This window comes from Conger conger, chromosome 4, assembly GCF_963514075.1.
Source record: "Conger conger chromosome 4, fConCon1.1, whole genome shotgun sequence".
In the NCBI taxonomy this organism is placed as follows: Eukaryota; Metazoa; Chordata; class Actinopteri; order Anguilliformes; family Congridae; genus Conger; species Conger conger.
The window spans coordinates 78,160,697-78,186,808 of record NC_083763.1 but is presented as its reverse complement, the minus strand read 5'-3'; the positions used below and the strand labels follow the sequence as shown (position 1 = coordinate 78,186,808).

General features: G+C 41.4%; 1 protein-coding gene and 2 long non-coding RNA genes across 3 annotated transcripts in view; 2 read left to right on the top strand and 1 right to left on the bottom strand.

Moving 5' to 3' along the window:
• LOC133127166 (uncharacterized) overlaps positions 1-11,183 on the top strand; it is a 56,724-nt gene extending 45,541 nt beyond the window's left edge. The window contains exons 2-3 of the long non-coding RNA XR_009708600.1: positions 10,566-10,714; positions 10,999-11,183. This is a non-coding gene — a long non-coding RNA (uncharacterized LOC133127166). The remainder of the gene's footprint in view (positions 1-10,565; positions 10,715-10,998) is intronic.
• A 5,032-nt stretch (positions 11,184-16,215) lies between these two features.
• On the bottom strand, positions 16,216-19,050 carry LOC133127164 (uncharacterized). Its single transcript, XR_009708598.1, has 3 exons — positions 18,962-19,050; positions 17,448-17,625; positions 16,216-16,916 (listed from the first exon to the last, which is right to left on the bottom strand). It is a non-coding gene; the product is annotated as an uncharacterized LOC133127164 (long non-coding RNA).
• Positions 19,051-22,877: 3,827 nt separating this feature from the next.
• LOC133127160 (uncharacterized) lies at positions 22,878-25,720 on the top strand. The gene is made up of 3 exons (XM_061239843.1): positions 22,878-22,975; positions 23,751-23,901; positions 24,989-25,720. The coding sequence occupies exons 2-3, from the start codon at positions 23,774-23,776 to the stop codon at positions 25,485-25,487; spliced, it is 627 nt and encodes a 208-aa protein (XP_061095827.1). The 5' UTR covers positions 22,878-22,975; positions 23,751-23,773; the 3' UTR covers positions 25,488-25,720.
• Positions 25,721-26,112: the final 392 nt, after the last annotated feature.

The following is a 26,112-nucleotide window of genomic DNA, read 5'->3' as shown; positions in this document are numbered from 1 at the left end:
CATGACAAGAAAATAAATCGTAACGAGACATAACTAAACATGACAAGAAAATAAATCGTAACGAAACATAACTAAACAACATGACGAACCTAGACTAACATAATACATGATAAGACAATACAAGACTAATACAAAATGAATAAACATAAAACATGGCGAGACAGACCTGAAACGTGACAGTGATGTCATCCCCTGCTATGTGACTATGATCACCAACATTATTGTGATTATTTATTTGTTTATTTATTTATTTATTTATTTATTTATTCATTTATTTATTTATTTATTTATTTATGTATTTATTTGTTTAAACATTCATACACACACACACACACCAACGGCAATTGGCTGCCATGCAAGGCTCCGACCAGCTCTTCAGGAGCATTTGGGGGTTAGGTGTCTTGCTCAGGGACACTTCGACACAGCCCGGGCGGGGATCGAACCGGCAACCCTCCGACTGCCAGACGACTGCTCTTACTGCCTGAGCCAATGAGACGACTGCTCTTACTGCCTGAGCCAATGAGACGACTGCTCTTACTGCCTGAGCCAATGAGACGACTGCTCTTACTGCCTGAGCCAATGAGACGACTGCTCTTACTGCCTGAGCCAATGAGACGACTGCTCTTACTGCCTGAGCCAATGAGATGACTGCTCTTACTGCCTGAGCCAATGAGACGACTGCTCTTACTGCCTGAGCCAATGAGATGACTGCTCTTACTGCCTGAGCCAATGAGACGACTGCTCTTACTGCCTGAGCCAATGAGATGACTGCTCTTACTGCCTGAGCCAATGAGACGACTGCTCTTACTGCCTGAGCCAATGAGACGACTGCTCTTACTGCGTGAGCCATGTCGCCCCCGATCACCAGCATTATAAGCTGAAGTCACCACCACCTCTGATGTCACAGAAAAGCGGTACAGTGATTGGTCCATGCTGGGTCACGTGACACAGCTGAGCCAGTTTCCCTCTTTGGTAACATGCTGCCCAGATTACAGTTGCCACTATCTCAGCTTGGTGAGGAGGAGGTGGGGGCACTTTCTGCTTGTGCTGACTGCTGAATTGGTTGCCAGGTGTGCATTGTGGTTGCCAGATACAGTTACATCCACAGTGATGTAGGAGAAGCTTATCCAGGAGAGGCACCTGAAAACTGAGGAGCCACGCCCCCTGTGGCTGTCGCCATGGAGACCACCTTCCTGCCATCGCCGGGGGAGACAGCTGTTGCTCTCTGGGTGAGGTGCTCTGGGACGTAGAGTATCTAGTAAAGACTCTAGTTAACAGATTAAATGTGCCTTTCATTTTTGACTTTGATTCTGTATTTAATCCCATGTGACTGGTATTGGCTTGAAACACACATTTATAGTTTACCCTTCAGAAACAAAAATCCATGGCTGTATATGTACATACAGTATGTATTAAATATATACTTTTGTTTTCTTTTACTTGTAGATCTTCTGCTGCTGTAGCCTATCCACTTAAAGGTTTTATGTGTTGTGTGTTCAGAGATGCTCTTCTGCATACCACTGTTGTAATGCATGGTTATCTGCGTTTCTGTCACCTCCCTGTCAGCTTCAACCACTGTGTTGTGTATTAATTGTGTGTGTGTGTGTGTGTGTGTGTGTGTGTGTGTGTGTGTGTATGGTGTATGTGTGTGTGTGTGTGTGTGTGTGTATGGTGTGTGTGTGTGTGTGTATGGTGTGTGTGTGTGTATGTATTGTGTGTGTGTGTGTGTGTGTATGGTGTATGTGTGTGTGTGTGTGTGTGTGTGTGTGTGTGTGTGTGTATGGTGTGTGTGTCTGTGTGTGTGTGTGTGTGTGTGTGTGTGAGTGTGTGTATGGTGTATGTGTGTGTGTGTGTGTGTGTGTGTATGGTGTGTGTGTGTGTGTGTATGGTGTGTGTGTGTGTATGTATTGTGTGTGTGTGTGTGTGTGTATGGTGTATGTGTGTGTGTGTGTGTGTGTGTGTGTGTGTGTATGGTGTATGTGTGTGTGTGTGTGTGTGTGTGTGTGTGTGTAACCTCACTGTAGATATGTTTATGCTCCCTTGTCTCTGTGGGTTTGTACTGATATTTGTGAGGTTGGATTCCTGCCTTTTGTACAATGAAATGCAGTCAGACACAAACATGACATTTGTTCTTTGTTTTTGTCTTTTTCATCTGGTTTGAGTTTTGGACTTTTTTTCCCTTGGTTGGAGAAGCTTCAGAACATGTTTATCATTTTAGAGAGGATGTGCTGCTGATGTCAGAGGATGATACTACCACAGTGTGTTTATCTGTATGTCTGTGTCCCTGTGCTGTGAAACACACTGTGTGTTTATCTGTATGTCTGTGTGTGTCTCTGCACTGTGTAACACACTGTGTGTTTATCTGTATGTCTGTGTGTGTCTCTGCACTGTGTAACACACTGTGTGTTTATCTGTATGTCTGTGTGTGTCTCTGCACTGTGTAACACACTGTGTGTTTATCTGTATGTCTGTGTGTGTCTCTGCACTGTGTAACACACTGTGTGTTTATCTGTATGCCTGTGTGTGTCTCTGCACTGTAAAACACTGTGCATTTATCTGTGTGTGAGCAGCAGTTCTGTGGGCAAAAATGCCTTGTTAATGAGAGTGGTCAGTGGAAAAGGGCCAGACTGGTCAAAGCTGACATCCCTGAACACACAGCACATCAAACCTCTCAGTGGATAGGCTACAGCAACAGAAGACGTAATAAGTCTAAAAAATAAGTCTCATTAATACTGTGGTGGGCCGACCTGTGATCGGTACACCACTGGGGTCGAACAGCCAGTGCAAATAATTAACTCCGAATATTTTCCCCTGACATATCTAAGAGCGGCACCTTGGAGAAAGGCCGGGAGGAGTATCAGCACCAAGGACAGCACCCCCGAGGCGAGACGCGTGCAGAATGTGACTGGAAACTACCAAACCTCCTCTGATTGAACAGGCACAGCTGCGCCGAGTTCGGGGAAGGGAGCGGCAACATTTAAACCGAAACCGAAACAGACAGCAGAATGCCTTGTCAGCTTGATAATGCATTCATAAAGTGATGTCAGCCGAAGAGCGGAGTTTATCTAGCACCGGTGCGGTAGGGTGGAAGTCTCTGACAAATTCGGGATACTTGACTGACTCGGGATCAACGAAATCTGCCTGAGCTGTGGCCAGCATCTGATCCATAATCCGGCTTCTGGTGCACCGGAACGTACTGAAGGAATCTACCGGACACTGAAAAGGACGACTTAATTTAGTTTGAATGCAGCCTCGGCGTTTCGTGGCTTACTATTTAATTTAGTTTGCACTTTGATTTCTCCAGTTTGATCTGTTTCTTGCATCATTGTCCGAAGAAGCACGGACCGGAACATTTCAAGTTTTCTAGTTTTTTTTTCTTTTTTTCCCTTTTTGCTCAGTGTGATATTTCTGCAAGGTAAGTTTCCACGAAAGCACCGTAGATTCCTTAAAGTATCCTACTGCGTCCTTTGACATTCACAGTCCTTCACAAACTACATGAGATATAAATATGAGGGAGCTGCTTTATCTAAAATGTATGTGCGCATTTGTATTTCGTTTTGAAAGAAATAGTATCGTGTTTCCACCATGTTTGCTAAACGGTCGCGAAGCCAAGGTCTGTGGAAAACCTCTGTATATAACACTGTTGGAAAACAAAGCGGGACTCGCAAAATAAAGAACTCTTTCCTTTGAAATGCTTGCCAAAGAAAGGGGAAGGGGTTTTGTGTTATTTTTTATTTTATTTTTTTCTCACGAACAACCGCTTTAGAAAGGGCAAACTTTTAAAGAAGTTTAAACTTTTAAAGAAGTTTAAAAGTAGCCTGCACGCGTCATTGGGTGTCTGCGGCTGCTGAACTGAAGTCTTTAGCTCGGTATTGTGCCGATTTATTCCCATGCAACCCGGAGCGACCCATCGCGATCCGGACCAGCCAGATACAATTTGCATTTGTTGGCTACTCTGCCTCAGTGTATTCTTCGCGCGTTCGGTATTGTTCCCTTTCTAAACCAGCTATCTGCGTACGGGCGGCTGAGGTTAATGATCTGGTACAAAGGCAATGATCTGAATGTGTTATTGAATCTTCCGTAATGAAGTGGTGGGCTATTCTAAAAATCGCGTTGTCCAGACACCTGCGCGAGCCACTGACCAGCATCGCGCCAGTCCGAGAGCGACGATGTCGCGTTTATTTATTTATATTCGCAGCTGACAAACAAATTGACTTGAACCAAATTAAGCCAGTTTAAGAATAGTCGGCGATCGTTTAACTGACACAGCCCACCTCCCGAAGAAGCCGGGGCGACATGGCTCGGGCAGTAAGAGCAGTCGTCTGGCAGTCGGAGGGTTGCCGGTTCGATCCCCCGCCCGGGCTGTGTCGAAGTGTCCCTGAGCAAGACACCTAACCCCCAAATGCTCCTGACGAGCTGGTCGGTGCCTTGCATGGCAGCCAATCGCCGTTGGTGTGTGTGTGTGTGTGTATGAATGGGTGAATGAGAAGCATCAATTGTACAGCGCTTTGGATAAAGACGCTATATAAATGCCAATCATAATTACGAACAGACAGCTTCAACCTTCTCTTGACAAATTGAAAACGTGTGTGGAGTCGCGCGCTTGTGTTGCATGTGCGCTTGAAAATTGTGTTTATTTTTGTGTGAGAAACTAAAAAACTGACTCAGGCGTTCGTCTAAACAAAACTAAAATCACAAAACTTAAATGTAATATTTTAAGTGAACACTGTTTTTGTTTGTTTATTTTGTGTTCGCTTTTCCTCGGATTAAAACGAATCAGGCGAATTGAGTGAGGACGAATTATAATTTAATTGACCGTTGAAATAAAGTATCAAAAAAAAAAAAACCGGATATATTTTGTCCCGATGTGTCTACTCTGGTGGCCATATCTTTGACCGCAAAGTTTCCTGTAATGACCTTCCCCGGACTGTTATCACGGGTGTATTAACGGGAAGCGTTCCGGGTCGTTTCCATGGTTGTTGCTGCTGCTGCATGTCTTCTGTGTGCTATATAAATAAAGGTTAATATTAATATTAATAATAATAATAATAATGATGGAGTGTCCGTCCGCGTCGCTTGTTCTTGACCACACGACCAACGTTCCCCGACACTTACAGATTCTGCCCCCCAGCACAGCAAACACACACACACACACACACACACACACACACTCACACACACTCACACTCACACTCACTCACTCACTCACAAGCCAATGGGAAATGGGCCGACTGGGGTTTTGATAGTTCCAGTCGGCAACGCGTCATTATTACATTACACTACATTACATTACATTACATTACATTATTGGCATTTGGCAGACGCTCTTATCCAGAGCGACGTACAGTTGATTAGACTAAGCAGGAGACAATCCTCCCCTGGAGCAGTGCTGGGTTAAGGGCCTTGCTCAAGGGCTGTGCGGATCTTATTGTGGCTACACCGGGATTAGAACCACTGAATGTGTCCCAGTCATTCACCTTAACCACTACGCTACAGGCCGCCCCTTATTATGAGAAAAATAATAATGCCAGCAAATTGCATTGGATCATTATATTTATACTAGCAGAGGTATTTTGCCAAAAACATGAAACCTGAGACAGAACAAATCTATATCAGAGCATATACATACATCCATCCATCCATCCATCCATCCATCCATCCATCCGTGCTCTTCAGCAGTTAGTCTGATCTCCCATGGACCTGTTTTGGTCGGGTGAACCACTGGTAATTGTACTGAGTTGACACCCGAAACAAAAACCCACATGCATTGTTTCTTACTACTTAATTGTAATTGAGTTAGAAATTGAGTTATAATAAAAATAATAATAATAAAAATAGAAAGCAAAGGGGAATAAATATTGAAAGAATGAAAAACGCTGTATTGTATGTGTAAAGCACCTGTTGTTCTTATCTCTGTGTTTCCAATTTGGCTTTGATTGGTTGCATGATTCCTTGTGTGCCCACTCAACCTGTAAAGGACAAACCAAGGGTGTGACTGCATGCTTCTTTGGAAGAAGTGTGTTCAGCAAACAGTCTTAAACAGTAACCTATTGCTGGACACAGGGAGATTGGCAAATCCGGTGTTTGATTTGCTGAAACCCTCCTATTATATGAAGAGTTTATGACCACTTTTATGTTTCAGGTCAAATTGACCCCAACAGTTTAAATAGATGCAAAATAAACACACTTTGTGTTTTGTCTTCTTATTGTCTCCCAAATTACAAACCTTTTATCCATGAATAAGAATATCTCATTTTAGAGCCTGAGGTACAGGAAGTGAAAGTTTGGCACCTGTAATGGAAAGTGCCACCAAAATCATCCACAAAGAAATCTGAGATAAAAATGAAAAAATGGTTGTATGTTTTCTGACATTTTTATATAGTTACAGAGGGTCAAAATAAAGCAAACACAAAACAGTGTTCAACACAAGCAAAATTGGTAAAAATAGGACATCTGCAAACAAAGTATTCAGAGGTTCGGAGAGGGGGAGGTGCCAAGCGGCCTGTGGAGGCTGAACGAAGAGGTCTGGCAGGGGTGTAGGGTCTGATGATTTTTTGGAGGTAAGCTGGGGAAGACCCCTTAACTGCTTGGAAGGCTAGCACCAATGTTTTGAATTTGATGCGAGCCATGACAGGCAGCCAGTGAAGGGAAGTAAGCAGGGGGGTGACGTGTGATTATATTTATTGCATGTTCAATCCCACAAAAATGTATTGGCCTTTTTTATTGGTACCGATAGGAATAATGAAAAATAATAAATTGCAACAATAACAAAATTAAACTAACAGACAGAACTGTGTTGAGTAGGCGTGGTTCCAACCCACCACCAAAGTATATCAAGTTTTAGTGATTAGTTTATTGACCAAATTATCATTGTACAGTGTTTGTACTCGGGTAGGTGAGTCTATACAATATCTGTAAGGAAGTGTGTTTTTGTCGCTTGTAGCTTTCAAACAGCCTGTGAAACATCTGAGTGTAACATCAGGAGAAACACTAATATAAAGAGGAATGCTGGAACACTGATGCTGGTCATTTGCCTTTAACATAAAGAGGAATGCTGGAACACTAATGCTGGTCATTTGCCTTTAACATAAAGAGGAATGCTGGGCTGATGCTGGTCATTTGCCTTTAACATAAAAAGGAATGCTGGAACACTGATGCTGGTCATTTGCCTTTAACATAAAAAGGAATGCTGGAACACTGATGCTGGTCATTTGCCTTTAACATAAAGAGGAATGCTGGAACACTGATACTGTCTGTTAACACTGCGTTTACGTTGCAAGATGTTTCAGTATGTCCTTAATTACTCCTTTTCAAGATATATTGTTTAATTAATTTGCTTAGGGTTTACACCAACAGTGGATACTGCGTTATTACGTTGGCCTATAATCATGTTATAAAATAATAAAACACAGTACCGTTTGGGCCCACTAGACAAACAAAAGACAAAAACAACTGTAGACTTCTACCCAGCCTTGCAGTGGTATCTGCAAAATGAATTAGTCAGTAGGTTACTACTTACTCTTACTCTTGTATAGTCAAAGTGAAACTCACCTGGTGATAACAGCATCTGTGACATAATTATGTGAAATTATGGTTATTTAACCAATTACACTTTGGTTGCGGTTTACACGATATAGGCTTTCACGTTATAGACTATTAAATTAATATTCAAATGGGGAATGTTAAATGAATTCCGCAACTAGACTGGGTGAGCCACACGCGGGAGGCTTGTTTACGCCGTGAACCAATACAGTTCAATGCGAACGAACTGAGTCACAAATGAAAAATTACAAAAAACACATTTAAAAAAACACGAGTGAGGTGCGTCCGTTGAGAACACGCGAACAAGTCTCTCGAGTCATCCAGCTCAAGTCCAAGTCATAGATGTACAATATACTGCCAAGTCTCAAGTCAGCAAATTTGTGACTTGATTCACTTTTACAAATTTTTTATTTCAATTCAGTTCAAGATTTCTTTTTCATGTGCAAAGTTTAACAGTGCAAAATAGATTATGAAAATCTTATTTGAGGTGTCTCACAAAAAACAACACGGTCAACCAGCTACCGGTTGTTTCAAAGCCTAGCTAGCTATAACCTGTTCCCTCAGCAGAGTAATCATATATGTGCTCTCACACCTGAAATGGTTAATATCTGGGTTGATTTGCCGATATAAGCTAGGTGTGTGTACCCAGGCAATGAGTAGGTGTGGCTCCAGACTGAGTATATGAAGTAGTATAGACTGCCTAAATTGTAATTGTGGAGTGTACATACACAGGTAAGTGAATTTCTTGTATTCCAGTTTTGTTTGTTTGTTTGTTTGTTTGTTTTTTTGGGGGGTTTTTTGAGGCAAAACATTTTTAACGATTTTTAAAAACCATCTTGCCATCTTTAACACAAAAGAAACGGGTTTTTGTCATTTAAGAAAAAATAAGTTTATACTTTTCAAATGGTCTGTGAAACAACTAATTGTAAACATCAAGACAATCATGTGAATTACATTGGTCATCTCCCTTTCTTGAAATTAAGAGGAATGCTGGACTGCTTTGCTCATTTCCATTCACCATTCATGTCTCATCTCATTCAATGCCAGGATTGAGCATTGAATCATTGGATTATTCAATGGGTAGCAAATTGTATTGTATTTTATTTTACATTTTATATTTAACCGACGAAAGCTTTGTGATTCTTCCTCACTCACATGAGCAAAATATTAAGCAGAAAAGTATTTGCTAATGTGCAAATTTACTTGCTCCTATTTTCCTTTAGTTAATGCTGATTTACTGATTTACTGATTTACTGTACTATGTATAGTACTCCTCCCGTACGGCAAAGAATCTTGGGGTGACTCTTGATAACTGCCTCTCCCTGGCTCCACAAGTATCCTCCACTGCCAGAACCTGCAGGTTCTTTCTGTTTAATATACGCCGCATCCGTCATCTCCTGACGGAGAAAGCCACCCAGCTCCTAGTCCAGGCGCTCGTCATTTCCCGCCTGGATTACTGCAACTCCCTCCTAGCCGGTCTCCCAGCGTGCGCCATCAAGCCCCTCCAGCTGGTCCAGAATGCTGCAGCCCGCTTGATCACCAGTCAGCCCAGGTCGGCTCATGTCACCCCGCTTCTCATTGGCCTCCACTGGCTTCCTATTGCCGCACGCATCCGATTCAAGGCCCTAGTGTTGGCATTTCAGGCTGCTAAGGGGACTGCCCCACATTACATACAATACCTGATCACTCCCTACTCCCCAGCTAGACCACTCCGGTCTGCCAGCTCTGGTCGCCTTACGATTCCCTCTCTACGGGCACCTGGCGGTCGAGCTGCACGTTCACGCCTGTTTTCCGTTCTGGTTCCTCAGTGGTGGAATGACTTGCCTACCACTGTCAGGACAGCAGAATCCCTCCCCCTATTTCGACGCAGACTCAAAACACACCTCTTCAAACTCTACCTTAGTCCCCCCTCCCTGTCTAACCCCCCCCCCCCCCCAAAAAAAAAAAAAAAAAAATTGCACTTATGATGACGACTATATGTTTAGAACAGCAGTCCAGGTGTATTTTTCTAGTTCTGGATGTGATGCTTTGACTTGTAGTAGAACCTATGCACTTGTAAATCGCTTTGGATTAAAAGCGTCTGCCAAATGACTAAAATGTAAATGTAAATGTATGTACCTTCCTGTGCTAGTGAGCTAGATTAGCTTCATGTGACAGCTGAAAACTGGCCTTGCTTCCTATTTATTCTAACTAGAGGTTAAGAAAGTTTGTTTAAAGGGTTTTTAAAAAGAACTAAAAAGTAAATTTTGTGTGGAGTTATATAATTACGACTCTTAGATTAGAGTGAGAGACTACTTAATATTATTTAATATATTAGTTTATTTAACATATTTCTGGAACATTTCATTTTTTGAAAAAGATCTTCTGTGTTTCATTTTCGAGGGAACTGAAGAGACTAAGTTTGCTATCTTTACATTACATGACATTTATTTAGCAGACACTTTTTAAGAACTTTTTCCTTTTTCTCCCAATTAGGTAAGCTATCTAATCCAATTAGTGTTAGCTGGGGACTTGCTGCTTACGACCCCCGTCCCTTGGAGATCTAGCGATCCTGAGAGCAACACGCCTTCTTCAAGCCGTCTCGTCTCACAGCCCGCCACCGTAATTCCGAGGCGCATGCACGCGGCGATCCCTGCTGAGTCCCTCCCTTGGAGCAGCGAGCCGATTATGGCACTCACAACAAGAGAGGGGCAGAAGACTGAGACTCATGATAAATTAGTGGTTCTAGATGAGTAATTATTACTCTTAGTAGCTTGTCCATCTCCCAGATTTAACAGGAGCGTGTAATCTTAAATGATTTAATTCATAAGCATTTATGAATATATTTGAAATTTGATCAAATATGTAAATGTAAATATACATATTGAATAGTGTGAATATAAATATAAAAACATATTAAATATATTTACAAGGCAAAGCAAGCTAATGGGTCTGTAGTTCCTGGGGTGGATAGAATGAGCTCTCCCACACTGCTGTCATGAAGCATCGATTGTGAAAGTCTGGTATTTCTCTGGTCGTTACAGATTTAGTCAGCGGTTGTGAGCTGCCTGAGAATTCTGAGGATCCCTAGCAAGGCGGAATTGGCAGCAGCAGAAGCTTGGCTAAACAAAATGGGAACAAGTGTCTCCATTCATCTGTTCAACAATTCATCTGCCATCCTGACAAATCCACAGTGAGTTTATTATTATTGAAAATAAAATTAAAAGCAAGATTTGTCATCAAAAAATAACACTGAGGCAAACATGACCTACACCATTAAGAACAATCAAAACCTGTGGACAAGGTACAGTGTCATAATGCAGGTATTATTAATGTAGGGAATCTCTCCTCAGCCTGTTGTCAGATAAAGTTGTATTATATGAGAAGTGTTTATGTCTGAAGTCTAACAAGGCAAGATGTTTCAGTTTGTCCTTAATTACTCCTGTTCAAGATATATTGTCAATTTCATTTGCTTAGGGTTCACACCCACGGTGGGTACTGCGTAACGTCCCCACAACTCACAGTGGAAAAGGGGGCCACAGTTAAGTGTGCTTTTGGAAAAACTGCGGGAACTGCACGTGGTGCCATGGGGGTCCTGACTTATGACATCGCTGAAGACCAGGAGATGGAAGCAGTGAAGCGTCTGGCCATCTTGTTCTCTGTGCCTTTCAACTACATTCGCTTCCAGAACTGCTTTGCCCTGGGTTTGTTTGACACTGAAACAGCATGTAATGAAAGTCTATTTCAGCTCATGTACTACCAGCAAAGACCACAATTCCAAATTGGAAAAGGGACTGGTTCAGAAGTCAGATTTCAAGGTGAAAAATACACCTTGAGAGGAACCATGTCTCCTGCTGCAAAAGCAGAAATGAGAGTAGAAGTAAGGCATGAGCCAATTGATCTTAAAGCCGGAATGAAAACCGAAATGAAGACCAGAAGTGCCTGGCCATCATGTTCTCTGTGCTGTTCAACCCACTTATCTGTAAGAACTTGTTTGCCGTGGAAAAGCAGAAGTGAAAGTGAAAATATGGCATGAGCCCTAATTTGTTGAATTCTGAAAAACACAAAAAAAACAAACAGATTTGATCTTAAATTGCTTGTATGAGTGATTCAAGCAGACATTCACCAAATTTCTTTCAAATTTTGAAACTTTTCTTAGTTAGGAACAACATTTCATAAGACTCATGCAAACAAGAGCCTTTCAACGCATGTCAGCCCAGCTCACCTGCTCACCTGGCACACAGAATTCAGAAATATGAATCAAGATTCAGCAACTGCATTGAATACCAGACTGAGTGCTATGTACAACCAGTTCAGTAAACTGTAACTGTTCCAGACCAATTACTTTACATTAACATATTCTGTCTGAGGATGAGCATATAATCAAGTCAATACGTTTAAATATTTTAAAATATTTTACCATATATTAAACTATATAAATGAAATGTTCAGCATATTATTCTTTATGTCCTTGTTAACAGCTGATGTAACCAATGATTAAACCACTGTAGGGGAAAATTCACAGAATAAAAGATCTCCCTCCTAAAAGCATGATAACCAATCACAAGTCAAAATCAGACTCTACCTTAGTGAGCAGGCTGGTTCCTCCAAAGTGCTTGCTGATGTGTGCTAAAAGTGTATCAATATATCCATATAAAAATATGATATGTATCCTGTTTAGTTTCAAACTGATTAACTGCTAAATTGTGCTAGAATTGCACAGTGACCCATATGTAACCGGCTGGCGGGGGGAGGCGTCTCAAACTGTGTGGCCAAGGACACAGAGCGAGATATGACTGTAGAGCTGATTTCTCTGGGACTCTCGATGTTTTATGCCAGAAGTGTATCTATATGCAAGTGACTTATAATCACTATATCCCATGTACACTGCTTGTTATCAAATCAAATGAACCTAGAACATGAATTATAGGTGGGCTTATGACGCAAGAAACCACAGTGAAAACTGTTGAAATGAGAGCAAAGAATGCAAAGAATGAAACGTACATTTACTCCCTTAGAAGAGAATAATTAATCAAATGTTTAGTATGTCTGTATATTAGAAAAGTATATTAGAAGTGAATATTAATGAAATGTTTAGTATGTCTGTATATTTTCAATGATTACTGCTGCTTAGTTCGTCTTATAAAAGCGAAAGATACAGAGTGACGTGTATGGATGACGTGTGTGTTAGAGGGGGGGCATCCAGAACTTTATGAGGTCTGGTAGTTTGCCAAGAGCAGGTGCGGGGTGAAGTGAGGACAGGCGGAGTCCTGAACTTTGTTCGTAGTTGGCAGAGCATGAGGACCGTTGGCAATTTGCCACAATGACGTTGTGGGAGGAGTTACGATAAGAAAAGTGTGGGTGATTTGCCAGAATGAGGTTTGAGGAGGAGTTGTAGGTGGAGTAACTGTGTATGGTGTAAAAATGACAGTCCGGGTTCAGTTCTGGAGAACTGATCCGGCTTTATACACGTGTGCTAATAAAGTCTGATTTTCCTGAAGATCTTGCTACCGTGGTGTCGTCTTTTCCCTCGCGAAGATGTTTTTCGACAAATTGGAGATTTGGTCATTTCCTAGACACAACACCACTTTTTATGATTGCAACACATTTTGTCTTAATTTCCACTTGACAGTTGAGATATTGTCCAACACTGTGCGTGAGAGAGAGAGAGAGAGACGGACAGATGGACGTGGTAGGGTGTTTCGTTATCTCTGAGTTTAGCACACCTCTATTATGCTATAACAACCCAAAACTCTATTTCAGAAACAAAAGAAGAAAAAACAATAGGAAAAGGGGACGTGGCACAAAACGTGGTTTTCAGACGCAACTGACGCACTTTCTAAGCATAAATTGGGATTGATTAAAAAAACTTAAATGTGCATACATTTATGGAAACTTTGACTGATGCCTATGCACATTATGGAGGCAGAGGTAAATAGTGACTCTGCAGACAAAGTAGTGAAACTATATAATTAGTGGAATTGCTTTACACTTTGAATCAATCAGTATAGACTAATTGATGCCCCAAGTCCATTATGAAAATTAACTGAAAAATAATATTTTTTGGTTATGTGCTTTACATTACATTACATTACATTAATGGCATTTGGCAGACGCTCTTATCCAGAGCGACGTACACAAAGTGCATACCCATAACCAGGGATAAGTGCGCTGAAAGACCCTAGAGGGAAGTACAATTTCAACTACTACCTGTACAACAAAGATAAGGACCAGGGCCAATGTTTTGTTTTTTTAACAAACAAACAAACAAACAAACAAACAAACAAAGCAAAAGTGACCAAACTTTACTATCCAAACACTGCTTACCTAGCCAACTAAAAATACCGATACTCAAAGTAAATCACAGAAAGACAACAATTAAGGTTCACAGTCAAAATAATTTTGTGAAATTGTCATTAGAACATACTTCCTTTATTTCGCTACTTTGCTAGCAGAGTCGCTATTTCCCTCTGCCTCCGTAATGTGCGAATGCACGGGTAAGATTTCCCGTAAATGTATGCACATTTCCACCCGAAGTTAACATCCGTTCAATGGTAGTTTTTCGCCTGAGGAATGTGGTTTATGATTACGGTTGCTTATTGACTATCTCAGACACTAAAACAATTCGTTCTATGTGAATTGGACCAATAACTGTAGAGAAAACGACAAATAACCGCACAACGTCCCTGTTATGTGTTCGGAAGATGCCGTTAGCTGACAATGGTCCGAGCTCCTGCTTCTGCCTCTGGTACAGTACGTGAAGTACAGTGACGTTACATCGACATATTGATAACCGTAACGGCTCTAATTTGTTGTTAGTTTGCTAGCTAACGTTCGTAGGCTATGTGACATTCTGAAATGGTTGTTTGTTAACTCTCAATCATCTTTCATCGAAAATATTGGCTAGCTATCACCAGCACAAAACCGAGAATCTGACCATGTTGGCTAAATTGTGTGAAGTGTGTAATGTGTAGCCCAAGACAATTTCGCCGTTTAAATTTTTACTCTGGAAATTGCGCTTGGGCAGTTACAACACTGGTGTACAAAATGTAAGGTGGGCCGGGAATTTTGAAAATGAAGTGGCAAAACCAATTTAAGTCTTGTTCAGAACCTTGAATTTAACCAAGATAAAAAATAATCAAAACTGGAAGCTTCTCTATTTTGATAACTTCTTAACTAACATATGTAACCATAGCAACATGCTGAGACAGTAGCACTGTGATTTCACACAATTCTTCCTCAGTAAATCGCGGTTCAAAACTGTAAGGTTGTATTTCTTCGTCAAAATCGAAAGGCTCGTCCCCTAATTCTTCCTCTAGCGGCTAGAGTAGGTTCCCTGATACCTGTATGCTAACATTACTGTTGTTCAGTGAAATAGGGAGAGGATGTGGAGAATGAGTGATGTTGTTCAGTGAAACAGGGAGAGGATGTGGAGAATGAGTGATGTTGTTCAGTGAAACAGGGAGAGGATGTGGGGAATGAGTGATGTTGTTCAGTAAAACAGGGAGAGGATGTGGGGAATGAGTGATGTTGTTCAGTGAAACAGGGAGAGGATGTGGGCAATGAGTGATGTTGTTCAGTGAAACAGGGAGAGGATGTGGGGAATGAGTGATGTTGTTCAGTAAAACAGGGAGAGGATGTGGGGAATGAGTGATGTTGTTCAGTGACACAGGGAGAGGATTTGGGAAATAGCCAATTATCACCCCTACTGGATCTGTACCTGTAATTATCAGTGCAGGTGTACTGGAACCCCTCCCCCTACTGGATCTGTACCTGTAATTATCAGTGCAGGTGTACTGGAACCCCTCCCCCTACTGGATCTGTACCTGTAATTATCAGTGCAGGTGTACTGGAACCCCTCCCCCTACTGGATCTGTACCTGTAATTATCAGTGCAGGTGTACTGGAACCCCTCCCCCTACTGGATCTGTACCTGTAATTATCAGTGCAGGTGTACTGGAACCCCTCCCCCTACTGGATCTGTACCTGTAATTATCAGTGCCGGTGTACTTGAACCCCTCCCCCTACTGGATCTGTACCTTTAATTATCAGTGCAGGTGTACTGGAACCCCTGGCGTTCCAGGATCTGTTGCAGGTCAGCCACGTGTGAAGGCTGGACTGGGTTCAGCTCTGTCCTTTAAAATCCACAAAAAAAACTGGACAGGGGCCCTCCCCCAGGGAAACAGAATCAATTCAGCCAATCAGGCCCAGTCTAGGAGTATTTCAGCCAATCATCCTGGTCTAGGAATATTTCAGCCAGTCGGGCCTGGTCTAGGAATATTTCAGCCAATCAGGCTTGTTCTAGAAGTATTTCAGCCAATCAGGCCTGGTCTAGGAGTATTTCAGCCAATCAGGCCTGGTCTAGGAATATTTCAGCCAATCAGGCCTGGTCAGTGGGCCGTGTCCAGAACACCTTACTTGCTTACTATTGCATACGCAAACTGAGCGAGGGATTGAACTGGCAACCTTCCGGCGAGCCCCTCACTCCTGAGCTGATGTCACCCCTGTGTAATGAAACCGGCCCAGACTAGCCGAGGGGCTCCAGACCCCCACCTCAATCTGTGAAAAATGTTGATAGTAAGATGTTCATTTTTTTCAAGATTGCCCTAAAAACAGCCATGCACTTCTTGGGCAGTTGAGAGTCTTGGAAATGGACTGACTTGTCAAGTGAAAATGAAGACAAAAACAGATGCAATGACAAAAAAAAGCAGTTTAATCATTGGCTACAACAACGTTAAGAAATGTATGGTACAAACATCTGGTCTTTGTGGTCTTAAAATATAAAAATAGATTTAATCAATTAATAAAATGGTCATATGGTTATATGGTCATGCTCAGATAGTCAGGCAGAAGATGTTAAGGTAATTGGTCTGTAGCTCTGGTACTGATCTGGTCAGTAGGCAGCCTGGTGATGCATCACAATTTTATCAGCCATATACAGTTAGCTCATAATGTTTTCAAAATTGATCAAATTTATCAAATTAGTCTTAATCCCAGAGTTCTACTTTAATTTCTGCATTTCCCATAGGACACATGGTTCCTATCAAGGTGTGCTTTCCCTCTTGGAAGCTCATTTCTGAACCAGACGCCTTCTCCCTCTTGAATGGTCCCTCACGGTAGTACATGAGCTCATATAGAGATTCACCACACGCTTGAGCAACGTCAAACAAACCCAGGGCAAACCAGTTAACATCAGAAACGTAGTTGAATGGCACAGAAAACATGATTGCCAGACGCTTGATTGCTTTCTTCTGGGAGTCAACAATGTCATAAGTCAGGACCCCCACCGCACCTAAGGGACATCCTTTCTCATGTCCAAAAGCACAGACTTGTGTGACCCCCTTTTCCACCGTGGGCTGCGGGGGGTCGTAGGAGTGTCCACTGCTGGTGTAAACCCTGAGAAAATAAAATTGACAACATCTAGCTTTTGAACAGGAATAATTAAGGACAAACAAAAATGCCTTGTGGTGTTAGACTTCAGGACTTCAAACTGCACTGATAACTGACTGAAGAGAGAGAGTGAGATAGAGTGAGAGAGAGTGAAAGATACACACAGATAGAGAGGAAGAGATAGTGAGGGAGAGAGAGATAGAGAGAGAGACAGAGAGAGATATAGAGAGAGTGCGAGAGAGACACAGAGGGAGATAGATAGATAGAGATAGAGAGAGACAGAGAGAGATAGATAGATAGAAAGAGAGAGAGAGTGAGAGAGAGAGACACACAGAGAGTTCCTGCTGTATTGGAGACATTCTTGTCTAAGCATTGACTGCTCTAACCATAATAGTGTCAGACTTACCAGTTGGACTGATGCCCTACGACATGACAATCAGAAGTGCCCAATCAGCAAATCAACTAAACACTGTTGCCTAAATCCTATATTTGCTGACAGATCATAGCATTGAGTCTATTTAGTTATAATGAACTCACTGTGGATTCATCAGGACGTGTGATTTGCAGTTGTTGGTGAGATGAATGGAGACACTCCTAAGGAGGGAGCCGAAGGACTTCTGAGCAACGTCATTCAGCAGAGAGACTACACAATCTTCTGGTTTCACCATGGCTGTGGTCCAGAGCGCTGAGAACTCTGATGCAGCTTTGTACAAGTCTGTAACATCCAGAGAAATACACGACTTTCAGAACAAACGTTGTGGTAAAGGGCATTCTTCTGACCCCAGGAACTACAGACCCATTCAGAAACCACAGACCCATTCACGTACTACGGACCGACTGAGAAACTACAGTCCCATTCAGAAACCACAGACCCATTCAGAAACTTCCGACCGATTAGCAGAAGATTTCCCCCTCATGTTTAGCCTGGGAGGATGAACATGCTACTGAGGGGGATGGAAATAGCTCTGCTCTCCAGATACTTGCTTTCTCCCTGTTTCAACTGAGAAATTCATGCCATTGTCACACTTTCAACACCTAAAGCTACAGCTGCCATGCTCCCCTGTGGCCAAGTGCAGTGCGTCTGGGTTTACTCAGTAATCATGGTAACCCACAGACCATGGTAGCCCAGGCATCATAGTAACTCAGTAATCATGGTAACCCACAGACCGTGGTAGCCCAGGCACCATAGTAACTCAGTAATCATGGTAACCCACAGACCATGGTAGCCCAGGCATCATAGTAACTCAGTAATCATGGTAACCCACAGACCATGGTAGCCCAGGCACCATAGTAACTCAGTAATCATGGTAACCCACAGACCATGGTAGCCCAGGCACCATAGTAACTCAGTAATCATGGTAACCCACAGACCATGGTAGCCTAGGCACCATAGTAACTCAGTAATCATGGTAACCCACAGACCATGGTAGCCCAGGCATCATAGTAACTCAGTAATCATGGTAACCCACAGACCGTGGTAGCCCAGGCAACATAGTAACACAGTAATCATGATAACCCACAGACCATGGTGGAGCCGGTGTCACTCAAACGACTGGCTAATTGGCAATTGCACACAATTTTGTTCCACAGGATTAATCACTTAAACCAGGTCTTCAGCACAGGATTAATCACTTAAACCAGGTCTTCATCACAGGATTAATTACTTAAACCAGGTCTTCAGCACAGGATTAATCACTTAAACCAGGTCTTCATCACAGGATTAATCACCTAAACCAGGTCTTCAGCACAGGATTAATCACCTAAACCAGGTCTTCATCACAGGATTAATCACCTAAACCAGGTCTTCAGCACAGGATTAATCACTTAAACCAGGTCTTCATCACAGGATTAATCACTTAAACCAGGTCTTCATACCAAACCAAATGGATCATGAAGACATTTTGGTGAGACAAACAAACACCCCCCCCCCCCCCCCCCCCAAAAAAAAACTCTCATCAGCTAAAAATATAATAAAATAAAATATTTAATTTGCAAGCTTGCCATGCCCAAAATTCAGGGGAAATATTGTTTTTGAAGAAAGTCAGTTTTACCTTTTTTTATAGTCCTGTGTTAAACTGTCCCGTCCAACATGGGTAAGAAATGAAGCAGAACTGTGGAGGGCCCTGCATCCTCTTTATACTCGAAGTGAAACAGAAAATCAACATCAGCGCATCATAGTTTCCTGATATCACCAATTTGACCACATCTCTTAAAAACCAGTTAACCCTTTTTTATCTTCATACTGTATGATTTTTCTAATGTTCTAATTTGGTGGGATTGAATTGTAAAATTGAATTAAACATGTTGAAACATTGTTGACATGTCTATAATTTGTCTATAAACACTTAATATGTCACTATGTAATACATGTAATTTTGTAAGCAAATAATCATAAGTGAATTGCATTCAAAAGTTTCATTTTTAAATGAAAGAGTAAATCTTGTAAGCTCATTGGGAGGGTGGGGGGTACATCATTTTGTTATTTAAATATATTTATTTGTACTGGTGTTCATAATGACGTCTATGTTAACAGCTGCTCCGGGACCTGTAGAATTTTCATATTGAAAAAAAAAAAAAGACCTACCATATTTAAAAATATACGGCATCTAATCATCTAATCCTACATCAGTTTCACCCATCTTCCCTCCATTGGAGTTACATGGTACTGCGTGTGGTGAAACTTATGTAGGAATGGGCCCCGTGCATTTTGAAATATGGCAGGTGGTCTTTATTTATTTTTTTCAGTTTATGTTCACCTACTTGATCAGTTTAAGAGTTTCACTTGTACACTTTAACAAGTTCTTTTTCCAGAATATGAGGTGCTTTATCTGCTCGTCTTCCAGCTATTTTTAAGTATTCTCATCTTTTAAGTCTTGTTCAATATCTACGTGAGGCTGTGTCCCATGTAGACTCATCTTTATCTCACAGAGAACGAGTTCTGCATTTACAAAAGACAAAAACAGGATGTGAGAGTTCAAGCATCAAATTGAGAAGCAAAGGGTTGATATGGATAGGCTGATATCCGTATACAATTGGGGAAGTTAACGCCTGGTGGCCATTTGCGGGTACTGCACGTTTGAGGGGCGAAGCGTCACTCGTGCGGAAGTTTGGTATGAGTTGTAAGCAGGTTGTTTTAATGTTGTGGCTGATCGGTGTATATGAGAAAGAAGAAGAGAACCTTTCGATGACCTCGACAATACGTGAGAAAATGTGTGTGTTCCTGTTCAGCTTTTGCTGATAAGCAGAACACCTGCGGTTGCACCTCCTTGCGCATTTCGAAAATGTCATCACTAATCCAATTGTGAGATTTGAGACATACAAATAAATTGTGTGCTTTGTGGCAAAACTATTATTAAATCATATATGTAAAACTATTATTCCATCGCGACTGCCCTTACGCTATTGGAGCATATCGCCAAAGTCGTGATTCGTGATAATTGAAAGTTTTGTAAATATGTTTGCTTCTCTATCTTGATGTTCTGCTTTTGTCTTTTGTAAAAGGAACTACTCAAGATATGTGGACTAATATTAATAATAAAAGTAAGGAAGCCCGCACACTGTTATGCTCCTTACTCGCCTTCAGTGTGACTAATATTAATAGCAATATAATGCAGAAGTTATGTGCTCATGATGAGATTCAACCAGTTTGTTAGGTAGGTCGACATCTAATACCTCCAGTACTTTTATTTATTATTTATTGATTACCCTGGAGTTTATGTCATGCAAATATGCATATGCATTTATGTTCATATGAAATATTAATAGTTTATTCAATCAATTAACAAAATGCATTAACAGTGAATGAACAGAAAAAAAAATGTAAATCAAATCAATATTTGGTGTGACCACCCTTTGCGTTCAAAACAGCATCTATTCTTCTAGGTATACTTGCACACAGTTTTTGAAGGAACTCGGCTGGTAGGTTGTTCCAAACATCTTGGAGAACTAGCCACAGTTTCAGCTGTTTCTGTCTCTTCATGTAATCCCAGACAGACTTGATGATGTTGAGGTCAGGGCTCTGTGGGGGCCATACCATCACTTCCAGGACTCCTTGTTCTTCTTTACGCAGAAGATAGTTCTTAACGACATTGGCTGTATGTTTGGGGTCATTATCCTGCTGCAGAATACATTTGGGGCCAGTCAGATGCCTCCCTGATGGTATTGCATGATGGAAAGGTATCTGCCTGTACTTCTCAGCATTGAGGAGACCATTAATTCTGACCAAATCCCCAACTCCATTTGCAGAAATGCAGCCCCAAATGTGCAAGGAACCTCCGCCATGCTTCACTGTTGCCTGCAGACACTCATTCTTCTACCACTGTCCAGCCTTTTGGTGAACAAACTGCCTTCTGCTACAGCCAAATATTTCACATTTTGACTCATCAGTCCAGAGAACCTGCTGCCATCTTTCTGCATCCCAGTTCCTGTGTTTTCATGCATAGTTCTGTTGCTTGGCCTTGTTTCCACGTCGGAGGTATGGCGTTTTGGCAACAATTCTTCCATGACCACTTCTGACCAGACTTCTCTGAGCAGTAGATGGGTATACCTGGGTCCCACTGGTTTCTACCAATTCAGAGCTGATGGCACTGCTGGACATCTTCCGATTGCGAAGGGAGGTAAGCATGATGTGTCTTTCATCTGCTGCACGAAGTTTCCTTGGCAGACCACTGCGTCTACGGTCCTCAACGTTGCCCGTTTCTTTGTGCTTCTTCTACAGAGCTTGGACAGCACATCTGGAAACCCCTGTCTGCCTTGAAATTTCTGCCTGGGAGAGACCTTGCTGATGCAGTATAACTACCTTGTGTCTTGTTGCTGTGCTCAGTCTTGCCATGGTGTATGACTTCTGACATTAAACTGTCTTCAGCAACCTCACCTTGGAAGCAGGGTTTGGCTGTTCCTCACCCAGTTTTAACCCTCATACACAGCTGTTTCTGTTTCAGTTAATTATTGTGTTTCAACCTACATATTAAATTGATGATCATTAGCTCCTCTTTTGTATCATTGGTTAAAAAATGGTTGGCATTTATATAGCGCCTTTATCCAAAGCGTTGTACAATTGATGCTTCTCATTCACCCATTCATACACACATTCTCACACCAACAGCGATTGGCTGCCATGCAAGGAACCAACCAGCTCGTCAGGAGCATTTGGGGGTTAGGTGTCTTGCTCAGGGACACTTCGACACAGCCCGGGCGGGGGATCGAACCGGCAACCCTCCGACTGCCAGACGACTGCTCTTATCACAGACACAGGCATCTTATCATATGCCTACAAAATCCCAATCCCAAAAGACATTTGTGCAAGTGTACCTAGAAGAATTGATGCTGGTTTGAAGCAAAATAATATATTTGATTTCTCTTCTGTTCGCTCACTTAATTGATAAAAATAAACTAGTAACATTTCTATTTTTGAAAGCATTCTTACTTTACTGCATTTTTTCACCCCTGGGTAAAACTTTTGCACAGTACTGTATTTGTGCATCCAAAATTAAAATGGAATATCATTCAGCATTATATTTTGTGCCACCACAGAAAAATGCCTTTTTTTGGATTTTTGATTATTGTTATAATGACACAAAGAATGTAAGTTTGGAATCTTTGTACTTGTTTCATTTCAAATGATGAAATTGTAAAATTAATCGCCTTAAACACAACAGCGTGGTGTGTACACACTCAGAATCTTCTTCTGAAGACTTGTGAAGCTCGCTTGCCTGAAAAAAACAAACAAACAAGATTTAACTTTGTTGCTATGGGTTACTGCGGATAAAGTGCAGGGGTCTGAATACTTTCTGAATCCACTCTATTTGTTCCTTTCGTGGCAAAATGTTGAATAAAATCCCTTCTGGAAACTGTTTATCACATAGGAAATGGGTTATATTTTTTGGTTATTTGAGGAAGTGAAATGAATACTTTTCATACATCTGGTAATATCAGGAAACTATGATGCGCTGATGTTGATTTTCTGTTTCACTTCGAGTATAAAGAGGATGCAGGGTCCTCCAGAGTTCTTCTTCATTTCTTACCCATGTTGGACGGGACAGTTTAACACAGGACTATAAAAAAAGGTAAAACCAACTTTCCTTGAAATATTTTTTTTGGTTCCTATATTTAGAGCACAGCTATGCAAATGATATATTGCATTATGTATTTTCTACTTAGACAATGACAGATTTCGTCTTTTTTTCTCCCCCTCGAGGAACAACATCTTCAGTAGCAAAGTATTTGTTAGTGTGCAAGATTACTTCAGTTTAATCTACTCTAATTCAAAGTGCTCAGTAGTATTGACAAGACTGGGGAGACTGTAAGTGGAGAAATCTAAAGTTCATCCAAAAATGCAATGAAAGTATATTTGAAAGTATATGTGCTGTACATCCATCCTGATAGTTTTCACTGAGATTTGACATTTTGAAGTGTTCTAGATATTCTAGCTCTCCCTGAGCGGATTCCAATGGATCCCAACAGATGGATCCAATGTCTGTGGAACTCAAAGAAAAAAAAAATCAAAACAGCAACACCTCTTTCAAAATAAAATGGCACAGTTACTCCTGAACAATCTTTGTTGAGCATGGTTTAATTGAAAATGACTTTCTGTTTAAGTATGCCAGTTGTGCATATCCACGTAAAGTCTCAACCAAAACATAGCAGCATTTTGGGCCGCAGTTTAATAAATAACCATTTATAAATACCTTTACAAGCATTTTGTAAACACATGCAGATTTGACACACAATGTGAGGCAGGCTAATGGGCCTGTAGTTTCAGGGTTCAGAAGAATGCCCTTTCACACGCTGGCATCGTGATGCATTGATCCTCTTGGCCGCGCATTTCTGTGGTTGTTGCAGATTTCGCCTCGGAAACTTCGGGAATGGAAGCGGCAGAAACGGTGGCTTCTCTGGTGAATGACATCGCTCAGGAAGTGCTGGGCTCAGTCCTTAGGAGCGCCTCCCTTCATCTAAGCAACAAATGCAAAAATAACATCCTGATCAACCCACAGTGAGTGAACCCTTTCCACTTTGCCCCCCTTGAAGGCAATTGTAGCCCATGTTGGACTAGTCCTAAGTTTCAGCCTATTTTCTCAAAGTCTCAATATCTAAAAAACTATTTACTACAACCTATTTAAATGGTTGAAGACTTAAATTAAAGAGGTGACTTTTACCATTCATACATTTGAGACAAACACATTTATATCAGAGCATGTACATACAGTGTACACTAAAGAAACTCCAGACACATGAATGATCAGAAAAACGTACTTTTCTATTAAACCTGATTTCAGGTTTATCTATAGCCAATGCAAATGCTCACTTCATGTTTTTTTTGCACATCTGAATATTCATCACTTCGCAAACGCAGTAATTTTTCCTAAACTGTCCGCCTGAAGATGATTATACCTTGATGGAAAGGGTAGGAAACCCGGTACAAGAAGATCACAGTTAGTTCCGTTCTAAAATGAGCTAGCAATGCATTTACACAACAACAACAAGTAGTTCAAGACTGCATTTGCTTAGGTATAGTCCCGGGAAAAATCATTTTTTCTGTAAAAATTAGTGAAACAAATGTTCTACAAAACCGGAAATATGTTGGCTGGACATGCAATAAAAGTGAGCTTAGAAAAAAAACAATGTATTTATCCATGCCACTGCAGAATTGTATATTTTTGCTTGTATATTGGACCATGATTTCTTGGCTTAGAGAATGGTATCAAGGAATGTTAGACTATTCATTTTATTGTCTCAGTCTGTGACTCAGGTCAGCATTGTAAACCGTGAGCTTGGCATGGGGAAGCCCGCTGTGTTATTTGCTCTGCTTTGCAAATAAGAGGCAGATAAGGATCTAAAGTACTTTTCTCACGAGCGGAGAGTGTTTTTAACAGTCGGGCATCGCCATCTTGTGGTTTTATTATGTCACAGGCTCTCTCTCTCTATCTCTCTCCCTCCCTCTCTCTCCCTCTCTTCAGCCAGTTATCAGATAAGTTTGCAGGTGCAGTTTATGAGGAGCATTTATGTCGAACATAGCAATTTATTTCAGTTTGTCCTAAATTATTCCTGTTCAGTCTGATGTTGTTGATTTTATTTCTCAGGGTTTACACCAGCAGTGGATACTCCTACGACCCCCCGCAGCCCACGGTGGGAAAGGGGGTGACAGAAGTCTGTGCTTTTGGGCAAACAAAAGGAACTGCACGTGGTTCTGTGGGGGTCCTGACTTATGACATCGCCATAGACCGGAAGACGAGAGCAGTCCACCGTCTGGCCATCATGTTCTCTGTGCCTTTCGACCACAATCTCTACGAGAACTGGTTTGCCCTGGGTTTGTTTGACACCAGCCAAGTGTGTGATGAATCTCTGTTTGATCTTATGTATTACAAGGAGGGCTCATTCATGAGGGCAAAGGCGTCTGGTTCAGAAATGAGCTTCCAAGCTGGCCAGTACATCTTGAGGGGAACCATGTGTCCAGTGGCGAATGCAGAGGTTAAAGTGGAACTCTGGGACCACGAGGTTCCCAGACTGCGTTCCACTCACAGCTGGCTCAGTACAGTGGCCAAACGCTACTTTAAGTGTGTTCATTCTGCCTCAGCATGAGCATATCATTCATGAAATATATTTCTATATTTATATCAGCATATTAAACATAAACATAAAAAGGTTGGCCCAGCTGGCTCCTATAAATAAAATAAATAATGCCATCAACAATATGAAAATAAAACAATCAATAACTACGGTCAATCGATAAAAAAATATTAAGTAAATGACGAGCCAAAAATTCTTAAAGTTCTTGTTGTTTCCAGTGATTAAACAGCTTTTTATCATTGTGACTTTTTGTCTCCTGATTTACACTTGGCAACACTGTGTGTGCGTGTGTGTGTGTGAGAGAGAGAGAGAGCGAGAGAGAGAGAGAGAGAGCGAGAGAGAGAGAGGTATTCTATTTTAGAGAAGTGAGTTTTTTATGTGCAAAAAAAGGTACCCCTCTATTTTTATTTTATTTTGTGATCATTAAAAGTTACAAAGTATCCTCTGAGTTAAAAGTTAACATGTCATACTCGTTAGTTCCTATAGATGGCGCTCTGAATCAACAGTAAAAAGGAAACGGCAGTTCTGATATGGGTCCAAAGAAGCAAATCAATTCACAAACTGCTTTCTGGTCATTTCAAGCTCCGGCACCCCTTTTCGGAGACCGGTAACACTATGGGTATCTGTGTGTGAGTCT

Excerpts from the sequence above, each read along its gene's own strand:
- LOC133127160 (XM_061239843.1), top strand. The coding sequence starts at position 23,774 with ATGGAAGCGGCAGAAACGGTGGCTTCTCTGGTGAATGACATCGCTCAG. Across the intron at positions 23,902-24,988 it reads AACATCCTGATCAACCCACA|GGTTTACACCAGCAGTGGAT; the intron begins GTGAGTGAACCC and ends TTTATTTCTCAG.